This window comes from Mytilus californianus, unplaced genomic scaffold, assembly GCF_021869535.1.
Source record: "Mytilus californianus isolate M0D057914Y unplaced genomic scaffold, xbMytCali1.0.p SCAF_2, whole genome shotgun sequence".
Taxonomy (NCBI): Eukaryota; Metazoa; Mollusca; class Bivalvia; order Mytilida; family Mytilidae; genus Mytilus; species Mytilus californianus.
In genome coordinates, this window is record NW_026262668.1 from 113,802,506 (window position 1) to 113,820,822 (window position 18,317).

An 18,317-nucleotide genomic window follows, 5' to 3' on the forward strand; every position below is an offset into this window, starting at 1 on the left:
GACCGAACAAACAACCAACACTCGGCTCCTATAAAAACAGACCTAACAAAACACCAACATTCGGCTTCTACAACAATGAAAGACCCTGGGTAAAATCTTTTATCAAATTTTTCTCTCTTGGCTTCTATGAATTGAATGATTTTATATTTGTTCTTCATCTAAATAAAGTGTAAGCAATTTATAGATCTGTCGTGCAGCTATTTCTTGTTTCCTGAAATTTCAATCAATTGTACACAGCGACGCAGGTCCAACCTCGGTATTAGTTTTCTTTACATAAATGAACAGCATTATATAAAAAAATCTTTATTACAATAAATAAACTACATTGTTTTCTAAGAAAAAGACGAATACACAAACTCACATAACAAAATATCTACGAGGAAAACATTTAATAAACGACCAAAGGGAGTGAGACTCGGTTTTATCGGAATCCTTAATGGAATAATTAATAGTGGTATTTTTCTTAATTTCTAATGAAACTTATTGAATTGTAGGGGGATTTTTTCTTCAATAATTCTTTCTTAACTTTTTTCTTCTTTTGATTTTGTAATGATTGATTTGCTACTGGGGACTTTTTTGGTTCTCCCGTTAACATTTTTGGGTCCAAGGAGATAGTTGATTTAGTAATACTTGGTTTTGTTTGGATATTCCATATGTAATCTCCAGTTTTTCTCATTGTTTCTGTCCGACATGACAGACACACGTTAGATTCAGTTTGATTGTTTCTCCTATCTTTTAAATCGTTTCCACACGCGCTGACTTTCTGGTCAGAATTGGATTCTTCTGTAGACTGTAGTGAGAGTTCTATTAGTTTTTTGCTTACATTTTGATGATTTTTTGTTATATCATCATTCATATGGCTATTTATATCTCTTACCATTGGCTGATTTGACGATGCAATCGCGTTGCAATCGTTTGTATCAGAATACTCCCTATTCATATCTATAGTCCTAGAATCAATGTATTTAGGTTGTTTTTTATTGATAGAGTTTTCTTTCTCGTATACTTCTATGTCCTCTTTTTCTGTACTATTACTTAACCTATGATCAAACTGCGTATTTCTGTTTTCAATTTCCCTTAATCTGTCATTGCCATTATTCGAATCTCGAGGTTTTAACTTTTCAGTTACCAATGGATCTTGAAACAAACCACTGTTTACACTTCGTTGTTCATTCGTCATTAACTCTGTATAATCTTTCATCACAACTTCTTCATTTATATTTTTGGATTGATTGTTTTGTGCATCAATAGAGTTACGGAAATGAAGTTTTGGGGCAGTATCAGAAATATTAGAACTTTTCACATTTTTTATTTGATCTTGTGTAGATGCATGTAATGTGTTTTCAAATGTCAGAACTCTTGCTGATACTTCTACAATATTTTGGGAATTGTCGCTTCCCTCTTTATTTCCTTGTTTTAAAAAGGGTATAGGTTGCTCTACCATTGTAGTAGGCAAAGTATCATTATTGTCGTTGGCACGTTCCGTGTTATGTATTTGATCTTGTGTTGGTACTCTTTGAAGTTCAGGTGATGATAATGTGTTTTTTTCAAATGTCTGAACTACAGATGTGGTAGTATTTTCGGAATTGTCACTTCCTTCTTCGTCATTTCCTTGTTGTGAAAAAGGTACAAGTTTCTCTACCATTGTAGTTGGAAAAGTATCACTATTGTCGTTGGAACTTTTCATGTTTTGTATTTGTTCTTGTGTTGGTAATTTTTGAGGTGCAGGTGTTGGTAATATGTTTTCAAATATCTTATCTACAGATGCGCTAGTATTTTTGGAATTTTCGCTTCCCTTTACATTGTGTCCTTGTTGTGAAAAAGGTAAAATTTGTTGTACCATTGTAGTAGGCAAAGTATCATTATTGTCGTTGGAACTTTTCGCATTTATCATTTGATCTCCTGTCGGTAGTCTTTGAAGTTGAGGTGCTGGTAATGTGTTTTCAAATGTCTTTTCTACAGATGTGCTAGTATTTTTTGTATTTTCGCCCCCCTTTTCATCGTGTCCTTCTTGTGAAAAGGGTAAAATTTGTTCTACCATTGTAGCAGGTAAAGTACCGTTATTGTCGATGGAACTTTTCACATTTTGTATTTGATCTTGTGTAGATAATCTATTAAATCCAGGTGCTGGTAATGTGTTTTCAAATGTCTTCACTACAGATGTTCGAGTATTTTGTAAATTATTTCTTCCCTCTACGACGTCTCCTTGTGAATAAGGTACAATTGGCTCTACCATTGTAGTAGGCAAAGCAACGTTGTTGTCTTTATAACTTTTTACATTTTCTATCAGCTCAGGTACTGGTGATGTGTTTTCAAATATCTGAACAACAGATGTGCTAGTAATTTCGAAATTATCGCTTCCCTCTTTTTCATTTCCTTGTTGTAAAAAAGGTAAACTTTTATCTACCATTGAAGAAGGTAAAGTACCATTACTGTCGTGGTTTTTCTCGTCGTAGTGACTGCCTCTGCTTGCACGCATAGGACTCATTTCGGAATGATACATTTCAGTTTCACCAGTCATCTCTCTGTCTTCAATACTTGTGTGGACAATCAATATGTCACTTCCATTCTGCTGAACAAAGGATTTTTGTCGTTGTCGTGAACTACCCATGCCAGTTGTTAGAGCTGCCCGTATGTCAAATACAAATCGTCTTTTACGTGGCAGTGCTATAAAATTACAAAATATAGCTATCTTATCATTTTTTTTTTATTAAACCTCTTGCAATCTTTTTTTTTCATACGTTTTCAATATGATCATTACATTGTATTAGTTAATGAGGTCTTTTCTTACTTTACATAACGCTATTCTCCTTGGTAACAGTCACTATATCGTATTGAATATATAAACGTTTGCATCGGTGAAAAAAGAAATTAGATTGTCAGAGACGAGTAGAAATTGCAAAAATTGACGTACCCATTGCGGACGAATTTCACATCGTTTACCTTGGTATCGGTAAAACATCATTTCTTTAAATAACATTCGATTGAATAGTCAGTCAAAATAACATGAAATGGTAATTATTCAGATTACAAAAGTACAAAAATCCTTTAAGTATGTTGTATGCATAAATTATACAAACCAGAAATTAAGTAAAGATTCAAATTCTCCATAAGCTATTCTTTAGAAATAATGATAACATGCATATATACCGTATTTTAAAAGACTTATTGAACTTGAATAAGTTATATACAAATAAGAATATGTTGTATGATTGCCAATGTGACAACTCTCCACCAGACATCAAATGACATAGACGTTAACAACTATAGGTCACCGTGCGGCCATCAACAAGGAGCAAAACCCATACACATAGTGAGCTTTTATATGTTTACCTTGATTTTTCTCGTGTACTCTTCCTTTAACTTTCTTCCACCAACATATAAATGCAACAATACCCACAACAACTAACAACAGGACCACTACCAAAACAACAGCTATCACCACTGTATTGCTGGACGATTCTGTTTTAAAATATCATGTGCATTTATTTAACAGAGATATCAATGCACTGCCTTAAGTCCATAACGAATTTTGTTATAAATAAAATACCTTCATGAGCAAATGTACAACCAAACATCACTACACAAAGGTGTAATATTTTAAGCGTATAAGGAACATGACAAGAATGAAAAGCTGCATTGAATGACTATTCGAGTAAAGGTGAATATGAATGATTGTGATAAATACATACTTTGACCTATAATTGTTAACTTTTTATACAGTGTGACTTGGATGAAGAGTTGTCTCATTGGCACTCATACCACATCTTCTTATTTATAAAAACAAAAACCCCTTTTCATTATTATTTTCCTATTCTTCCGTATCACTTGTTATTCGAAGAATGAAGAGAAATGGGTTTGCAATATTTCATAATAGATCTTTATTGTCCTTCCCAATAACAAATCATAAAACATCTGATTGTAATTATTGTCTGTTATTATGTGTTATTCTCTTATTGTTTTTCCTTATGACGAATGAAGAGATATTGAGCTCAATAATTAAAAAAAGTTGGGGGCAAAGGTTTCCGGTACACTGCTTATCTGTCTGATCTGAAGATCATTTGGCCGTTGAAAAGATAAAGGGCAGCACAAAATTCATAACCATATGAGCACAAAAAAAAGGCTAATCAAACATTTTTAACTCTGTTGACCAGGAAAAACATGAAGCATCTCCTATCGTGTTGTTCTATACCATTTCCCGGCAATACCGTTGGTAAACATATATGGTGTATGATTCATTTTATAGACAACCATTTCAGTTCCATTCCCAACACCTGAAATGTACTCAAATTCTGAAAACGAACGAATAAAAACTAGGGATTTCCAGGACAGAAGTATTCGCTGAATACCTATTAAAAGCAAAACACTGTCACATGATTAAATACAAAATTGGACAAGACGAGCTGGAAATTTATCACCAAGACCTTATTTATTTATATGTGAATTAACTTCATGGAGATCTTACTTTAATCCTTTTCGTAGGATACGATTTACCTGGGATAATGAAAACCATCATACCAATCTCAAAGAAAGTTTATCTTATCGATTTTGTATTATTCATAAAAATGGAAAGCTTATGTTCTTACCAGGAATAGAACTGGTGCTTTCTGGTTTAGGAAAGCAGTTGGCTTCTTTTGAAATACCATTGCCTATTTCAATAAAGCATGAAACATTAGATACACTATATAACATGTTGCTTGTGTCTGATTTGATACCATTTATAATATTAATTCAACCAAACAATTTAGTTTAATCTATGACATTGTCGCGATCACGGTCGCGTAGATTAAAGTTGACAAAAACTGAATACAGAAGAAATCTTAAATACAGGTATCGAACCATTTGACATTGCTAATATATAAAGTATTGTGAAAGCGCTGTACGATATTCCATCGAAGCAAGCATTTTTATTTTAAAAAATCCAGTATTTTTTTTTCTATATAGCAACATCCCAGCAGCGCCTGAGTATGGAAGTATATTTCTCAGTTGATACGACATCCCTTGGCGTTCTTCTCCTATAATGATATTATTGGTAGAGGGTTGCTTCTTGAAGCTATCACGGATTGTTAATGAAATTTGAAGAAACCATCATATTTTGGATGACCTTTTGGAATATCTGTGTTGCAACTTTCCACAAAAAAATTACTTGTCTGAAAATCATGGCGGTGCCACTAGAGGAGGATGAATGCACCTCAGACCATTCCTAGTTTAGTTTAAAGGAGTTCGTGTTACTATGGCTTTATTTATCTCTTTTGTATTTTACTTTGTATTATTGTGTGTGTTGTTACATGTATCATTGGTAACAGTCTTGTCTATCCTTTGTCCAGAAAAAACTGTTCTCATTTCAAGTCCAGTAATGTTTACGGTTAGATATAGATGTATTGGGTATTTTTTTAAATCAGCAGAGTAATTTGTATCAAATATTATATATATATAGGAAGGTCTGTTAGTGAGGGGGGTCTTCATGTCCATATTCTTTAAATTTTAAAGGCAATTATCTTTGTTATCTATCTTTTCCCTATTTATCTCGTTTTTTTATATTTTAACACCACATTATTCTCTAATCTTTATTTTTTTCCTTATTCTCTATTTGTAGCTCATTCATTCTTAGTTCTATAAACCCCATCCAAACCTTCAAATAGTTATATCCTTGTCTATTGTGAATATGTGTCTCATCCATTGTCATCAGCGATCATAACGTACCTCTTTGTTTTTATGAAGATACATTCGTGCATGCCTTTAGACGCACAAAAAAATGTTATAGTAATAAATTGTCATAAATATGAAATACGTTATAATAAACTAACCTTTAGGAACGAGATACAGCACAGCCGCTACGACGACGTTGCCAATAGGATGTAACGGTGTTGTATCTGGCATCGTATCTGCTGTTTGTTCTTTATGACAAACTCGTGCACGCTGAGAAATAGTAACATTATCACCATCAGCCTTTGAAATCTGCAACGTAGAAAAATAGGGTTTCTGGTCAGTGAAAACCATCCTTATGGTCAATTACTATGATAAAAATATTGACCGCAACAAGGACGATCGATTACGTCACGAACGTAGTGAACTTGTGGGTTTTACTCGTTGTCGAAGGCCGTACGGTGACCTATAGTTACTAACCTCTACCACAGGGGTTTGTTACAATTTGCCGAGTTTACTATCCATACGAACCCCGAAAAAACCACGTTTTTTCGGGGTTCGTATGGATAGTAAACACGGCAAATTGTATAAAAACCCTGTGCCTCTACGTGGTCTCTGGTGCAAGGTTATCTGGTCTCTACTGGAATGGTGTCTTATTGGAAATAATACCACATATTCTTAGTTTTAAATTTTTCAGCAAAAAGCGGTTTAGAAAAGCTACTGAAATTTTAAGCTACGATAGTTTGCTTTGGGTTACTATCCTGTTTAAGGTAACTCTTTCTTCATTTTAATATAAATTTGATTGAAACTTGATTTCAGGACTATGTATCACCGGTAAAATTGTCTTTTGCAACGACCGCATATAACATGTATGATGAATATGATCATAGACAAGTATCATCAACAATTAACGACAAATTAACATTATCAATGTTATAATAAGAGTTCTGACTTTGTTCCTACCATGCATGTAAACTTGTAGTATAGTGCATTGTTGATATTAGCATCAAGATTAATAATGCTTGTTATATAGGTATTACTTGTCTGTATACAAAGTAAACATCCAACATTGCTGTTTTCTACAAAATACAAAAAAGTAACAGCATGAACGTATTACTAGTACCAAAAACCGATAGTCTCTTTCAAACTTGACACTTCTCACTTCCAAAATAAGGATTATTTTTTTCCTTCCAAATAGACATTTCTAAATCCCAACTATAAATTTTTGACCTCCAGCTCAACACTTCACAGTTGCGAGTGGACATTTCTGACTTCTAACTTGACATTTCTCACTTTCACCTTGAAAATTCTTACATGAAACTGAACACTTTTTAATAACGAGTCCTAACTCTTATGAGGACTTCGTAGGTGGCTTACTGAAAGGCAAAGACAAATTATTTCAATTTTTTTCAAGGGAATCACACACTTTTCAGAACAAATATAATTTTATATTTTATCTTATCTAAACAATGCATGATATATTTGTCACTGGACTCTAAGTGAACAAATTAATTAAATCATCGGCTGTTAAATAGTTTACTTCCTTAGATTTTAAATTCGCAAGTCAAAATATATTAACAAAAATATCATACCGGAATGTCCGACTTTAACACTACAACTTGTAGACCCAGTATAAGTTATATTTAAAGATGAAAATGATTCATCACCACTATCATATGCCCAATTTCCAGAATTAGTGTTACTACTACAGAAATCTGTAGAGGCGAGTTCAAACTGGAACTCCCCAAGCATTGGTGATGAACAAGTCTGTAAAGCTTCAAGTTCATGGCCTAAAAACGAAAAAAAAAAAAAAGTTTACTATACAAAATTAGAATATACTAAGTACTAGATACATGTATCATGTGGTTGTTTTTTCCTCCTTTCCGTTTTACTTCATGAAGAGTTCTTTATTTCCAGGTGTGTCAATCAGATTAGGATACTTTTAAACAAAAATCACTATCTACAATCACAATTAGTGAAATTTTGCAACAGTATAAAAATGTTCTTGACATCTTTTAGCAAGTATAGATTCGCATATTATGTTATCTAATCATAGAATGAGACGTTTACCAAGTGTTCGCACCCGGTCTCGCTCCGTGAATAAGAATAGAATAAGAATAAGAATTTTATTAGTTTAAAATCCAAACAATAGGATTGTTACTAAATAAACAAACCAATACAAAACCAAAACAAAACAAACAAACAGAAAGACAGACAGACAGACAGGCATATTAATGACAAAACGATAGACATTAAACAATACAAACATGTAGCATGGAAAAAAAAATAATAAAGATTATTAATATTAAGTATTATACTATTTTTGACAGCATGCCTCCTCTATAAAATTATCAATTCGTGTGAAGTGTTAGGTTCATGAAATACGAAACTTCCTAACATTTGTGCAATGAATAAGGATAGAAAAACCCTTGTGTTTCGAATCTCTATATTCTAAATAGTATATTTATCGAAAATGGTCGTATCAATGATATTTCCTGTCGACAAAAAGTTCTGACTACTGTGCTGGTGATACCCTCGGAGACGAAAGGTCCACCACCAGTGGCATTGACTACTTATCCATACGATATTTACTAAAAATTGCTAAAATAAAGATACACACCATTATTATAAAAGTATTTTCAGCTAACAAGCAAGCTAACCATATCTCATAAATCACAGGAATTGTATTCAACAGACAACAATGTAAGTGTTGGTATTTTTTTTATTCCTTTAAATTAACTCGTAAAAAGAGATTTTGGACTTTTAGTCACATTGTTGCTGGCGTTTCAAATAAATAAAGTATTCATTTATTTACCTAACAATCTGATTAAAATTGAGACCTATATTAACTCGCGTGCTCGTACATATAAGTATAACGAAATCAGAGAACTATATTTTAATCAGATTGAGTTTAGACACGGTCTATAGTTTTGCATTTGCTAGTATTCCTTCAAGCATTTGCAATATTTCTAGATATATGCTTACCATTTTTTACCATTATATGAAACTGCTGTAAACTAATAGTCGTCTGACAAAACGTAGAAATATTTTCATCAGAAATATCAGCAATTATAGCTATTGTTCTCTCGTTGTTAGTGTCCTCGCCTGTTTAATATACAAAATAAGAAAAAGGTGTATAGATAGCCCACTATTTGTTGTATATTTTTCTTTCTGCTAGAGTCTATAATCAAATGGCAAAATATGGCAAGATTTATTCTTCTACAACTTTCTTTATACACCGGAAAGATAGGCTAACATGCATTAATTATTTATTATATATCTTCTGTCTCTTTGTTGGTCTTGCAATGAAAAGCAAAACATATAGAGGTCTAAAAAAACTTTGCATTAATAATGTTTGACAACTTCGACTATAGAGATTTGAAATGTTAGGAAGTGCAACAAAACCTGCTGTACGATACACGTGATTTCTTTTTAAAGTTGAACAGTATTGTATAGTAATGTTTTATCGTGCTGCTGAACAAGCGTGTCATTTTAAAAAAATTGTCTCGACATTATTTTGTATCTCGAATGAAGTTTCGGACGTACCCCTACAAGAAAACGTAGACATTGTTCATAGATAACTAGCATTTATTATACTTTCAAACGATTTTATACTAGTTGTTAATAAACTTTACCTGCAGTTACATTTGAAAGAAAAGAAATACTACACAATTGAAAGCTGTAAATAAAATCAAACAACAAAAAAGTTTGACTTAATTTTTCTTATTATCAAAACGACAAGTTGAACAACTGACCCCATGCCAGTGATTTCAACTGATAAACATGTCCATGGTAAAATATTTTTCAAGCATTGTATAGATATTTTGTCGTCAGTTTGATGCGAAGTTTTTTTTTCTGGTAGACAGGTTAAAATAAACGCCTCTTGTTCTTGGTTAATTATTATCGATTCACTATTCTTTGAAACCTTCCTTTTCGGAACATTGAAAGACAGGAAACACTTCCTTACATTCAGTTTTATCTTTGATTGTACCTTCAAACGTTTTTTTTTCTTTTTTTTTTGTAAATGAATTAAAATGTTTAATGTTGAAGTCAGACCTCAGACAACTTTTGTAAGGAAGTTTCAAACATATCTCGACTAAGGACTATTTTGAGCCTGACTAAGGACTATTTTGAGCCTGACTAAGGACTATTTTGAGCCTGACATATGGTATAGTCACTTGCCTTCTTGGGAATACCGTTTGTTGACCACTAGATGTCTTCTTGTATTGCTGTTAAGGTTCTGTCTCATATACATATATTATATATCTTCTTTAATTCCTAGTACTGTAAGGTCATCTAAATATACATGTCTCACCCTGAAACCGTTATACGTATTACTTAACAATACTCCGAAAAAGTCAGGTTCCCGGATTGTGAAATTTTTGTATCAATATGTAATGACTGATATGGAAACGTGGTTCTTGGAAATGCAGCTTTTACTTACCAGACTGAAGATAATAATAAAAAGAATAATCAGTAATCTGTGTGACTTCCATACATAAATAGTAATAATACTGTCCTAATGTACCACTTACAGTTCCTTCGACGCTCTCTGTTGTTCTGAAAACAATTAGTACTCTGAATATCTAAATACAGTTAGTATGGATCAAACGATTAGTACTCTGAATATCTAAATACAGTTAGTATGGATCAAACGATTAGTACTCTGAATATCTAAATACAGTTAGTATGGATCAAAAGTTATATTCAGAATAACACCGACACCTTCAGTGAGAAACTAGAAAGTTGCAAAACTGGCCAATATAGTCAGGTCAGCACCCCCACCTAAACAAAAAAAAAAAAAAAATTAAAAAAAAAAAAAAAAAAACAAATCATGTTTTGAATTTGCTACGTGTACAGAAATATGGTATTTTCCTGCAAGATTCTTGCTGGGATTAGGGATGGGGGAGATTTCCGTTTTACCGTTAGGGATGTCAAAACTTGGAGCCATTTCTGGTAGGAATGAGACTCTGTATGCTAGAAAACCCTTACAGCAACTTTTTGAGTGATCTGTAGGTGGCCTGTTGAAGGGATAACTGTCTGGTCATATTTTTCGAATGCAAGTCCAAATTTTTCGACCTTCATCTCGGTATATCCACATTACAATACCTTCTTATTTTATGCTTACATCTTATATTGTCCTCGCTATTAGATATACCTTCAATGTATTGTAGTGTAAGTGAACGTTAAGTTAGACATTCAATGTTTTACTACAATTTCGTTTCATGTGTGTAATTCAGTTCTTAGAGGCATGTATTGTGTTCAGCTTAACCTTCTGTTTCAGCCTTTAAAATATAACATAATTATAACATTCTGTATATTTTTTTTTTTCAAAGAAAAAGAGAAGACGATTTAGACACCTGTCTAATATTGAAGACTGAATTTACCCTGAAGATGTCTTTTGATTTCAGTTTTGTGCTGGGTTGCTGTCTCACTGACGTATACGCAGCATTCGCTTTTATTCATATTACCTGACAACATATTTATTGCCCTCTGTCACATAACAGGTAAGATTTGTAGTGGTTCCTGCTCGGCTGATAGTGTAATCTGAAAGGTACATGTGTGTCCCTCCACTGAACTGAACGTCATAAAACTTGCTGTCAGACCAGCTTCCCGTCATATACGATGGAAAGGTACAAGGCGATACAGTAACTAACAAAACAATGGTATGTATCATATTATAAACAATTATTTTGATATATATTCGAAACATAAAAAAAATGCTATGTTAAATGCATTTTGGACATATATCATCCATTCTTACCCATATCCAATTTCTGAATATTCTTTTGCAAATTCGAATTCACTCACCTTTTTTTTCTTATTTGTGTTGAGGTCATTGTTTCGACTTACTTAAACACATTAACCTCAGTCGATTTAAGATTTCTATTATATTTATATACTAATATCTTTTTACAACTCTAGCTATCAAAATCTTGGTTCTGAGCCTTCTAGGTGATGATCAGTATAAAACGTTTTGAACGCTGCTCATTTTTTATCTTTTGTTTTTATTTTAATAGAACTTTTGAAGAAGAAAAAATAATTAAGATACATTAATGAAAATGTTATTTAACAAACTGTATATTTTTGTTATGTCGACTCTTATAGTAGTTTAACAATCATTACAAAAAGGAATACATTACCAAAAGAATTCAATAGCACCACACAATTGATAAATCTCATTCTGTTTCATATAATTGAAAACAAACGACATATTTTGATGTAGACAATATTTTTTTTAATTAGAACAATTATTCATGAAATCTGACAACGGATTAATATCTGAAAGGAGTTGGTCACGCGTACATGTCCCTTTCTTTTAACTGAATGGAATACATTTGAATGGGTAATGTGGTGATCGATATAACATTAAATTAAGCTAATATATTATATTTCACTTAAAATAAAAGAGTGTAATACAAGGGCAGCATGGGTTCATATCAGCAAGTTAAGTACTTTGAGCTTAATTTAAATAACTGCAAGCATTCTTTGACACGTTACTGTTTATCATTGTTAGCTTCTTACTGGTGGCCTGTAATATATTCTACTGTTATTACAGAGTTGGGCGTTTTCATGTTCTGATTTTTATTGCATGTCCTTTTATAAACCTTTGTCTATGACATATTATAGTGTTAGTTATACTATTCCCAGCCTCTGTATCGAGATTAAAAGAGGGTGGTTTAAATTTAATTACAGGCTGTTATCTGAATCCCTACTCTGGCTAAACGTTGCAGATTTGATATTTGTTTTCACTTGTTTCATGGAAAAATATGTTTTCGAACAAATCATTTACTTTTCGAGTGTGCTTAAGTGAAATATAGACCTTTAAGAGAAAAGTGTTACAATGCTCCCCGCCGATGCACATATTTTATTTGTCAAAGGGTTATAAGTGCAGTATATACTTTTTTTTAGAGTTTTTAAAAACTTTTTCATGAAATTCTAACAAGAAATGTAGGCTTGAGATATCTTTTATCCATATAATTTCTACTTCTTTGGGGGCATAACACTTGAAAAAGTCGATCAGAGCTGATTATCGAACTCGTCCAAAACCCTGCTGGTATAAACATTTGATATATGTTTTTTTTTCAGGGACAACTCCGAAAATTAGTGTAAAATTTTCTGAAATTTTCAGAGTACATGATCATTTTTGCAGTTCTAGGGCTTCTATAGTTTACGAAATAACAGCAAAAGAACAGCGGAAATTGGAAAACATGAAATTTCAGGGCAATAAATCCAAAACAGTTTGGCAGATTTACGGGGAATTTACAGGGTAAATAGATCTTGTACTGATAATTTTTTACTTCATTTTAAACGTTTAACCTAGCTTCTATAGTTTTCACGATAACAGCCAAAAACTGCTAACATTGGAAAACAAATTGATATTTCAGGAGACGAGTGGAGTTTTTAACGACCTTGACTACCCATGAGGGTCTGGCACGGTCGGATTTCAGGAGTAAAAAATCCATAACAGGTAATTGGATGTTTCACAAATTCTCATGGCAGATACATCTTGTAGCATTAATCATTTTTCAATATACACATTAAAACTAACTACTATAGTATTAAAGACAACAGTAAAAAATTGTGAAAATTGGTAAAAAAAAAACCAAAACAAACCAACCTTACATTTCAGGGGCAATAACTCCCTATAGGATCTAATCTTTTTTTCTGAAATATTTCAGGTAGATAGAACTTTTTGTTTATTATTTTTCTAGTTTTCGAAATAATATCCCAAGAACTATCAAAAAATATTTGATGGACTTTCAGGCACAATAAACCCATAACAGGACGACATATTTTTCTAAAATTTTCAGGGATGATAAATTTTGTTATGCTGACCATTTTTTGTTTGTTTAAATTGCTATATTTTCAGATATAAGCAAAAACTTCAGTTTGATCCCTATGTTCTATTCTAATAATAGTGGCCATGTTAGATGATCAACTTAAACGAAATTACCAAACTTCATAGACGACATCTATAGATGAAGCATACAAACTTTGATTTCAATCCATTGAACACTTTCAGAAGAGAAGATTTTGAAAGTAAATTTTAAGGATAACGGACGAAAAGTGATGATAAAATCTCACATGGTCCTTTTATTTGCGCCCAGTGAGCTAAAAACTGAACATCGGTATAAATTTATATTTCAGAGGCAATAAGTCTTAAACAAGTTGCCAAATATTTCTTAAATTTCCAGGTGAGAAAAATCTTGTTGTGTTGATAAATTTTGCAATTTAAAGTTTAAACCTAGCTCTTATGTTATTTTATATAACAGCCAAACAGTGCAAAAATTTGTCACCGCATATTAATCATATATCAGGGCCAGTAACTCCAAAACCGGTTGAAAGATTTCCCTAAAATTTTAAAGTCTATAATTCTTGTTGTGCTGATTATTCTAGCAATTACATTCTTAAACTAGCTCATGTGTTTTTTAAAGGAAGACAAAAACTGTGAAAACCAGTAAAACCTTATCTTTCAGGGGCAATAACTTCCTATGTATTGTAAGATTTTTCCGTTCAATTTTGCAATTCAAACTGTTAATCTAGATCCTTTTGTTTCGAGACAATAGCCAAGAACTGCCAAAGCAGGTAAAACAAATATTTCAAGGGCCATTTCTCAAAAAAGAGGTCGAAATTACCCTAGATAACCTAGCTAAGAGTAATTCAGGCAAATTTTGGTTGAAATTGTTGAAGTAATTTCATGGTAGAATTATTTGTTTTAGAGTTGACAATGACAGATGAAAACAAATAATGGACACCAAGTCATGCCAATAGCTCACGTGGCTCTTTTCGATAAAGCTAGAGACTTTAAAATAACTCACCTTACATTTTGCATAAAATAAGCACTGCAACAATATTTGTGTTAAATGTAAACAATGTTGGTAAAAATCTTGTATTGTTGATCATTCTAGCTGAATCAAGCTTCTCTATTTCTATTAATGTTAAAATATTGTGATTTAATGGAGTCCATTTACTGTTTATTTCATAGTAGATATTGTTTTTCTCATCAGTTTTGATATTCAAATTTCAGTCGATCTACTTTTCAGAATATGCAGTACAAAATGCTATAAAGTTGATAAAAAAAAATCATCATTTAAGGGCAATAACTCTTGAAATGAGTTGACAGACGATTTTGTTCACTTTTTATTACATGTAGGTCTTATTTTGCAGATCATTTTTGCTATTTAGAATTTCGCTCTGTCTTCTTAAGTTTCACCAAAAATACACAAATATAGAGAACAATGTCATGTCAAGGCATGAACTATAACTCCTATATAGAATTGACTGGAAGTTTCAGCCCTGCTGACTTTTATGTAAATATCATCTTGCTGATCATTTCTCCATTTACAAAAGTTTTTGCAGAAACACAAAATGGGTAAAAAAATACCATTAAAGGGTAATAACTCCTAATGAGTCAAATGACTTGTCTCTTTTCTTCTAGTTTCAAATAAATGTGTAATAAACTGTTGAGGCAGAGATATGGCATGCCTTAATGTAATTTGATAGCTCAAATGTTAAAATGGCAATACTTTAACATGTAAACTATGCAAAAATTAAAAGTCAATGAATCTTGACTGAAAGTGCAGGACTAAATAACCCCTGCGGAAATGAGAAATGCCAATGCTAATACAACTGCATACCCATACCATTGACTTACATATGGAGTTTCCAATAAACTGTCCTTAACACAAACTTTAAAATGTAGACAATGCAAACATTTTTAAAGTCACTGAACCATGATGAGGGGGCAGGGCCATATAATATCATGGCAAATGAAACAGGCAAATGCTAATACAGAGGCATACCAAATATCATTGACTTATAATTAGTGCTCCATCTCAAACTGACCTAATTACAAACATTAACATGTAAAATGTGCAAAAGTTTATACATTGTAGTTAATATACAGTGGTTGAGGGCAACATAGCCTCCTTGGAAGTGAGATATGACAATGCTTATACAACTGCATACCAAATATCTTTCACTTGCCAAAGAGAAAAAAATTGTCATTAAAGAGCAAAACTCCTTTAAGGAGTCGACAATCAATTTCAGCTATGTTGAACAAATAGAAGATCTTTCTTTGCTGATCATATTTGCTGTTCAAAGTTTCTCTCTATTAAATATAGTTTTTGTTAAAAAGTACCCAAAATGTTATGTATAAATTGAAATTCAAGGGCACATTGGCAAATTTTAGCTATTAAACTTAACTGTAGATCTTATTTTGTTGATATTTTTTTTCTGTTTACAGTATCTCTCTATCTATTATAGATCTGGCAAAAACAAATGTGTTATTATCATCATTCAAGGGAGTCAACTGCTAACTACAAACATATTTAATTATCTGTGCATATTATTTTGCTGATCAGTTTTGCTGCTACAAATTTCTCTATATCATATATAGCTTTCTGTAAAAACAAAAAAACAACACAAGAAAGTGTAAAGAATTCTCATTCTGGGTAATAACTACTTTCAGGTTATGATTTTGGTCATGTCACATCTGCTTCTGCAGATAATTTTTTTCTAGCTAGTTTCCCTCAATCTTGAACAGTTTTCAAGATAAAAGTCTAAATTGCAAAAAAATGTTAAAATTGTCATAAAGGGCAAAATCTCAAATAAGGAGTCATCTGACAATTTTGGACAAAATAGACAGTAATAAGATAAACATTTTCATTATTTTTGCTGCTCCCAGATTTTCTTTATCTACAAATGCTTTTCAGAATAAAATATTTGCATTTTAACCCCATTTTCTTTTCTAGCCTTTGATGTCATGTTTGTTGCCAGGGATCATTGGACAAAACTATATACCACAAGGATGACTGTAGAAAAGTTTGGTTCCAATTGGCAAAGGAATTTCACAGAGGAAGATTTTTTTTAGCTCTCATGACCCTCATGGAAAAAGTTGGCCCAGATGAGCATAAAAAATAATAAATGCATAAATATAAATTGATCACATGTCATTAGCCATTATACACTTAATCTGAACTGTTTTTAAAATGTTAGGTTAACTCCTAACTAGCCTACTGCCTGTCGATACATTTATTTTTGGCATTGCACAAGTCATGTCTTCTTTGACTGTCCATGACGTTAAAATACTAAATCCCTGGGATGTGTTTTAGTTGATTTTAGTCTCTGATGCATGATTTTTTTATTATTAATTGTTTTTGGTTTTTAACTAGCTGTCAGTACCTGTGAGTACTCTCAAATCGTACTTTCTTGTTTATGACCTGTTGATACTAATTGTAATGCTTTTTTGTTATTTAATGTTATTCAGGGTTAAATCTGGTCTATATACCTGCTTTGATAAGTGTTTGGTATTACTATAAATTTTCACTTCTTTGTACTATGAACATCAAAATTATTTATTTTGTAAAAATATTTCCTTTCTCTATTTGAACTATACACTTATACCTAACAACAAAATTATTTTTATTTACCTGTGCTTAAAGTAATTGCAAATGGATGATATTTTTGTTCAAGTATATTGTTTTTACTTAAATTGTTTAACATTTCACAGCGGTATAACATGTTACTTTAATTATTCTTCCCTTAGTTTATTTATTTTGTATTTGCATTGTATCATAGATCAAATTTATTTGTTCAGTGTATGTTCACTGGTGTTAATATGTCTTTTGATTGAGTTAAGCCATTTCAATTGATATTTTATAGTGTGTTTTTCTATGTTGTGATGTTACACTATTGTTTCAGATAAGGGTGAAGGTTTGGTACCATTAAAACGTTTAAACCCGCTGCAATTGTTTGCACCTGTCCTAAGTCAGGAATCTGATGTTCAGTAGTTGTCGTTTGTTGATGTGGTTGATAAGTGTTTCTCGTTTCTTGTTTTTTATATAGATTAGACCGTTGGTTTTCCCATTTGAATGGTTTTACACTAGTAATTTTTGGGGCCCTTTATAGCTTGCTGTTCGGTGTGAGCCAAGGCTCCTTGTTGAAGACCGTTATTTGACCTATAATGGTTTACTTTTATAAATTTTGACTACATTCTCGTTCCTTGTTTTAAATGGGCTCCGTGTTGAAGACCGTACTGTGACCTATAATGGTTTACTTTTATAAATTTTGACTTGGATGGAGAGTTATCTCATTGGCACTCATACCACATCTTCTTATATCTATGTAAGTGTTTTTTACTAGAACACACTAATCAACATTGATGCCTCTCATTTTTATTTAAAGTATGATGTTCCAATTTTCCAAAACTTGCTGCAGGTTTCAAAAAAGCTCTTAATTATGTTTAATGAAATACTATTCACATCGAAATAAAAGATTCTCAAAGAATTCATTGAAATAACTTAATAAAAAGTCACCAAATTTTGTGTAAAATCCAGGCATTACACAAATACCTTTGTTGTTATGAGATTAAACCTGATATATCTAAAGTCATTTCACCCCCAAGGGTGACTGGGGAATAGAAATATGGTCACTACAGGTCTTCTTCCGACCGGCAGTAAAACCCTTGCCAAAGTGGGGCGTCTGTTTGGCTGTGTGGGATGTATCAAGTACGCAGCCACGTCCAGTCAGAATGGGGACGTTAAATCCGATGCCTCGTGTAGAGAGTGTGCCACGCTCTCTGCACGTTTTAAGAACCCTTGCAACAACTCTTTGAGGGATCCGTAGGTGGCCTGTTGCTAGGCAAAATTTCTGTCCCTATCCAATTT

At 32.3% G+C, this 18,317-nt stretch overlaps 1 protein-coding gene across 4 annotated transcripts; it reads right to left on the reverse strand.

Moving 5' to 3' along the window:
• Positions 1-293: 293 nt before the first annotated feature.
• On the reverse strand, positions 294-11,898 carry LOC127730776 (uncharacterized). Of its 4 annotated transcripts, none has more exons than XM_052239322.1 (10): positions 11,790-11,898; positions 11,118-11,298; positions 10,091-10,206; positions 8,632-8,751; positions 7,239-7,436; positions 6,610-6,725; positions 5,808-5,958; positions 4,587-4,649; positions 3,334-3,462; positions 294-2,667 (listed from the first exon to the last, which is right to left on the reverse strand). In XM_052239322.1, exons 1-10 carry the CDS (start codon positions 11,827-11,829, stop codon positions 464-466), a joined length of 3,318 nt encoding a protein of 1,105 aa, XP_052095282.1. In that variant the 5' UTR covers positions 11,830-11,898; the 3' UTR covers positions 294-463. The 4 variants fall into 4 exon arrangements, with proteins under 4 accessions (XP_052095282.1, XP_052095284.1, XP_052095281.1 ...); XM_052239324.1 differs by having other exon boundaries at positions 10,182-10,206; positions 11,790-11,897; XM_052239321.1 differs by having other exon boundaries at positions 11,118-11,898.
• Between the last annotated feature and the right edge of the window lie 6,419 nt (positions 11,899-18,317).

Bases quoted from the DNA above. Each gene is read 5' to 3' on its own strand.
- LOC127730776 (XM_052239321.1), bottom strand. From the start codon at position 11,359: ATGTTTCGAATATATATCAAAATAATTGTTTATAATATGATACATACC. The intron at 7,437-8,631 runs GTAAGCATATAT...TTTCGTTTTTAG, and splicing joins TCATATAATGGTAAAAAATG to GCCATGAACTTGAAGCTTTA. The intron at 4,650-5,807 runs GTTAGTTTATTA...TTATTGAAATAG, and splicing joins GCTGTATCTCGTTCCTAAAG to GCAATGGTATTTCAAAAGAA.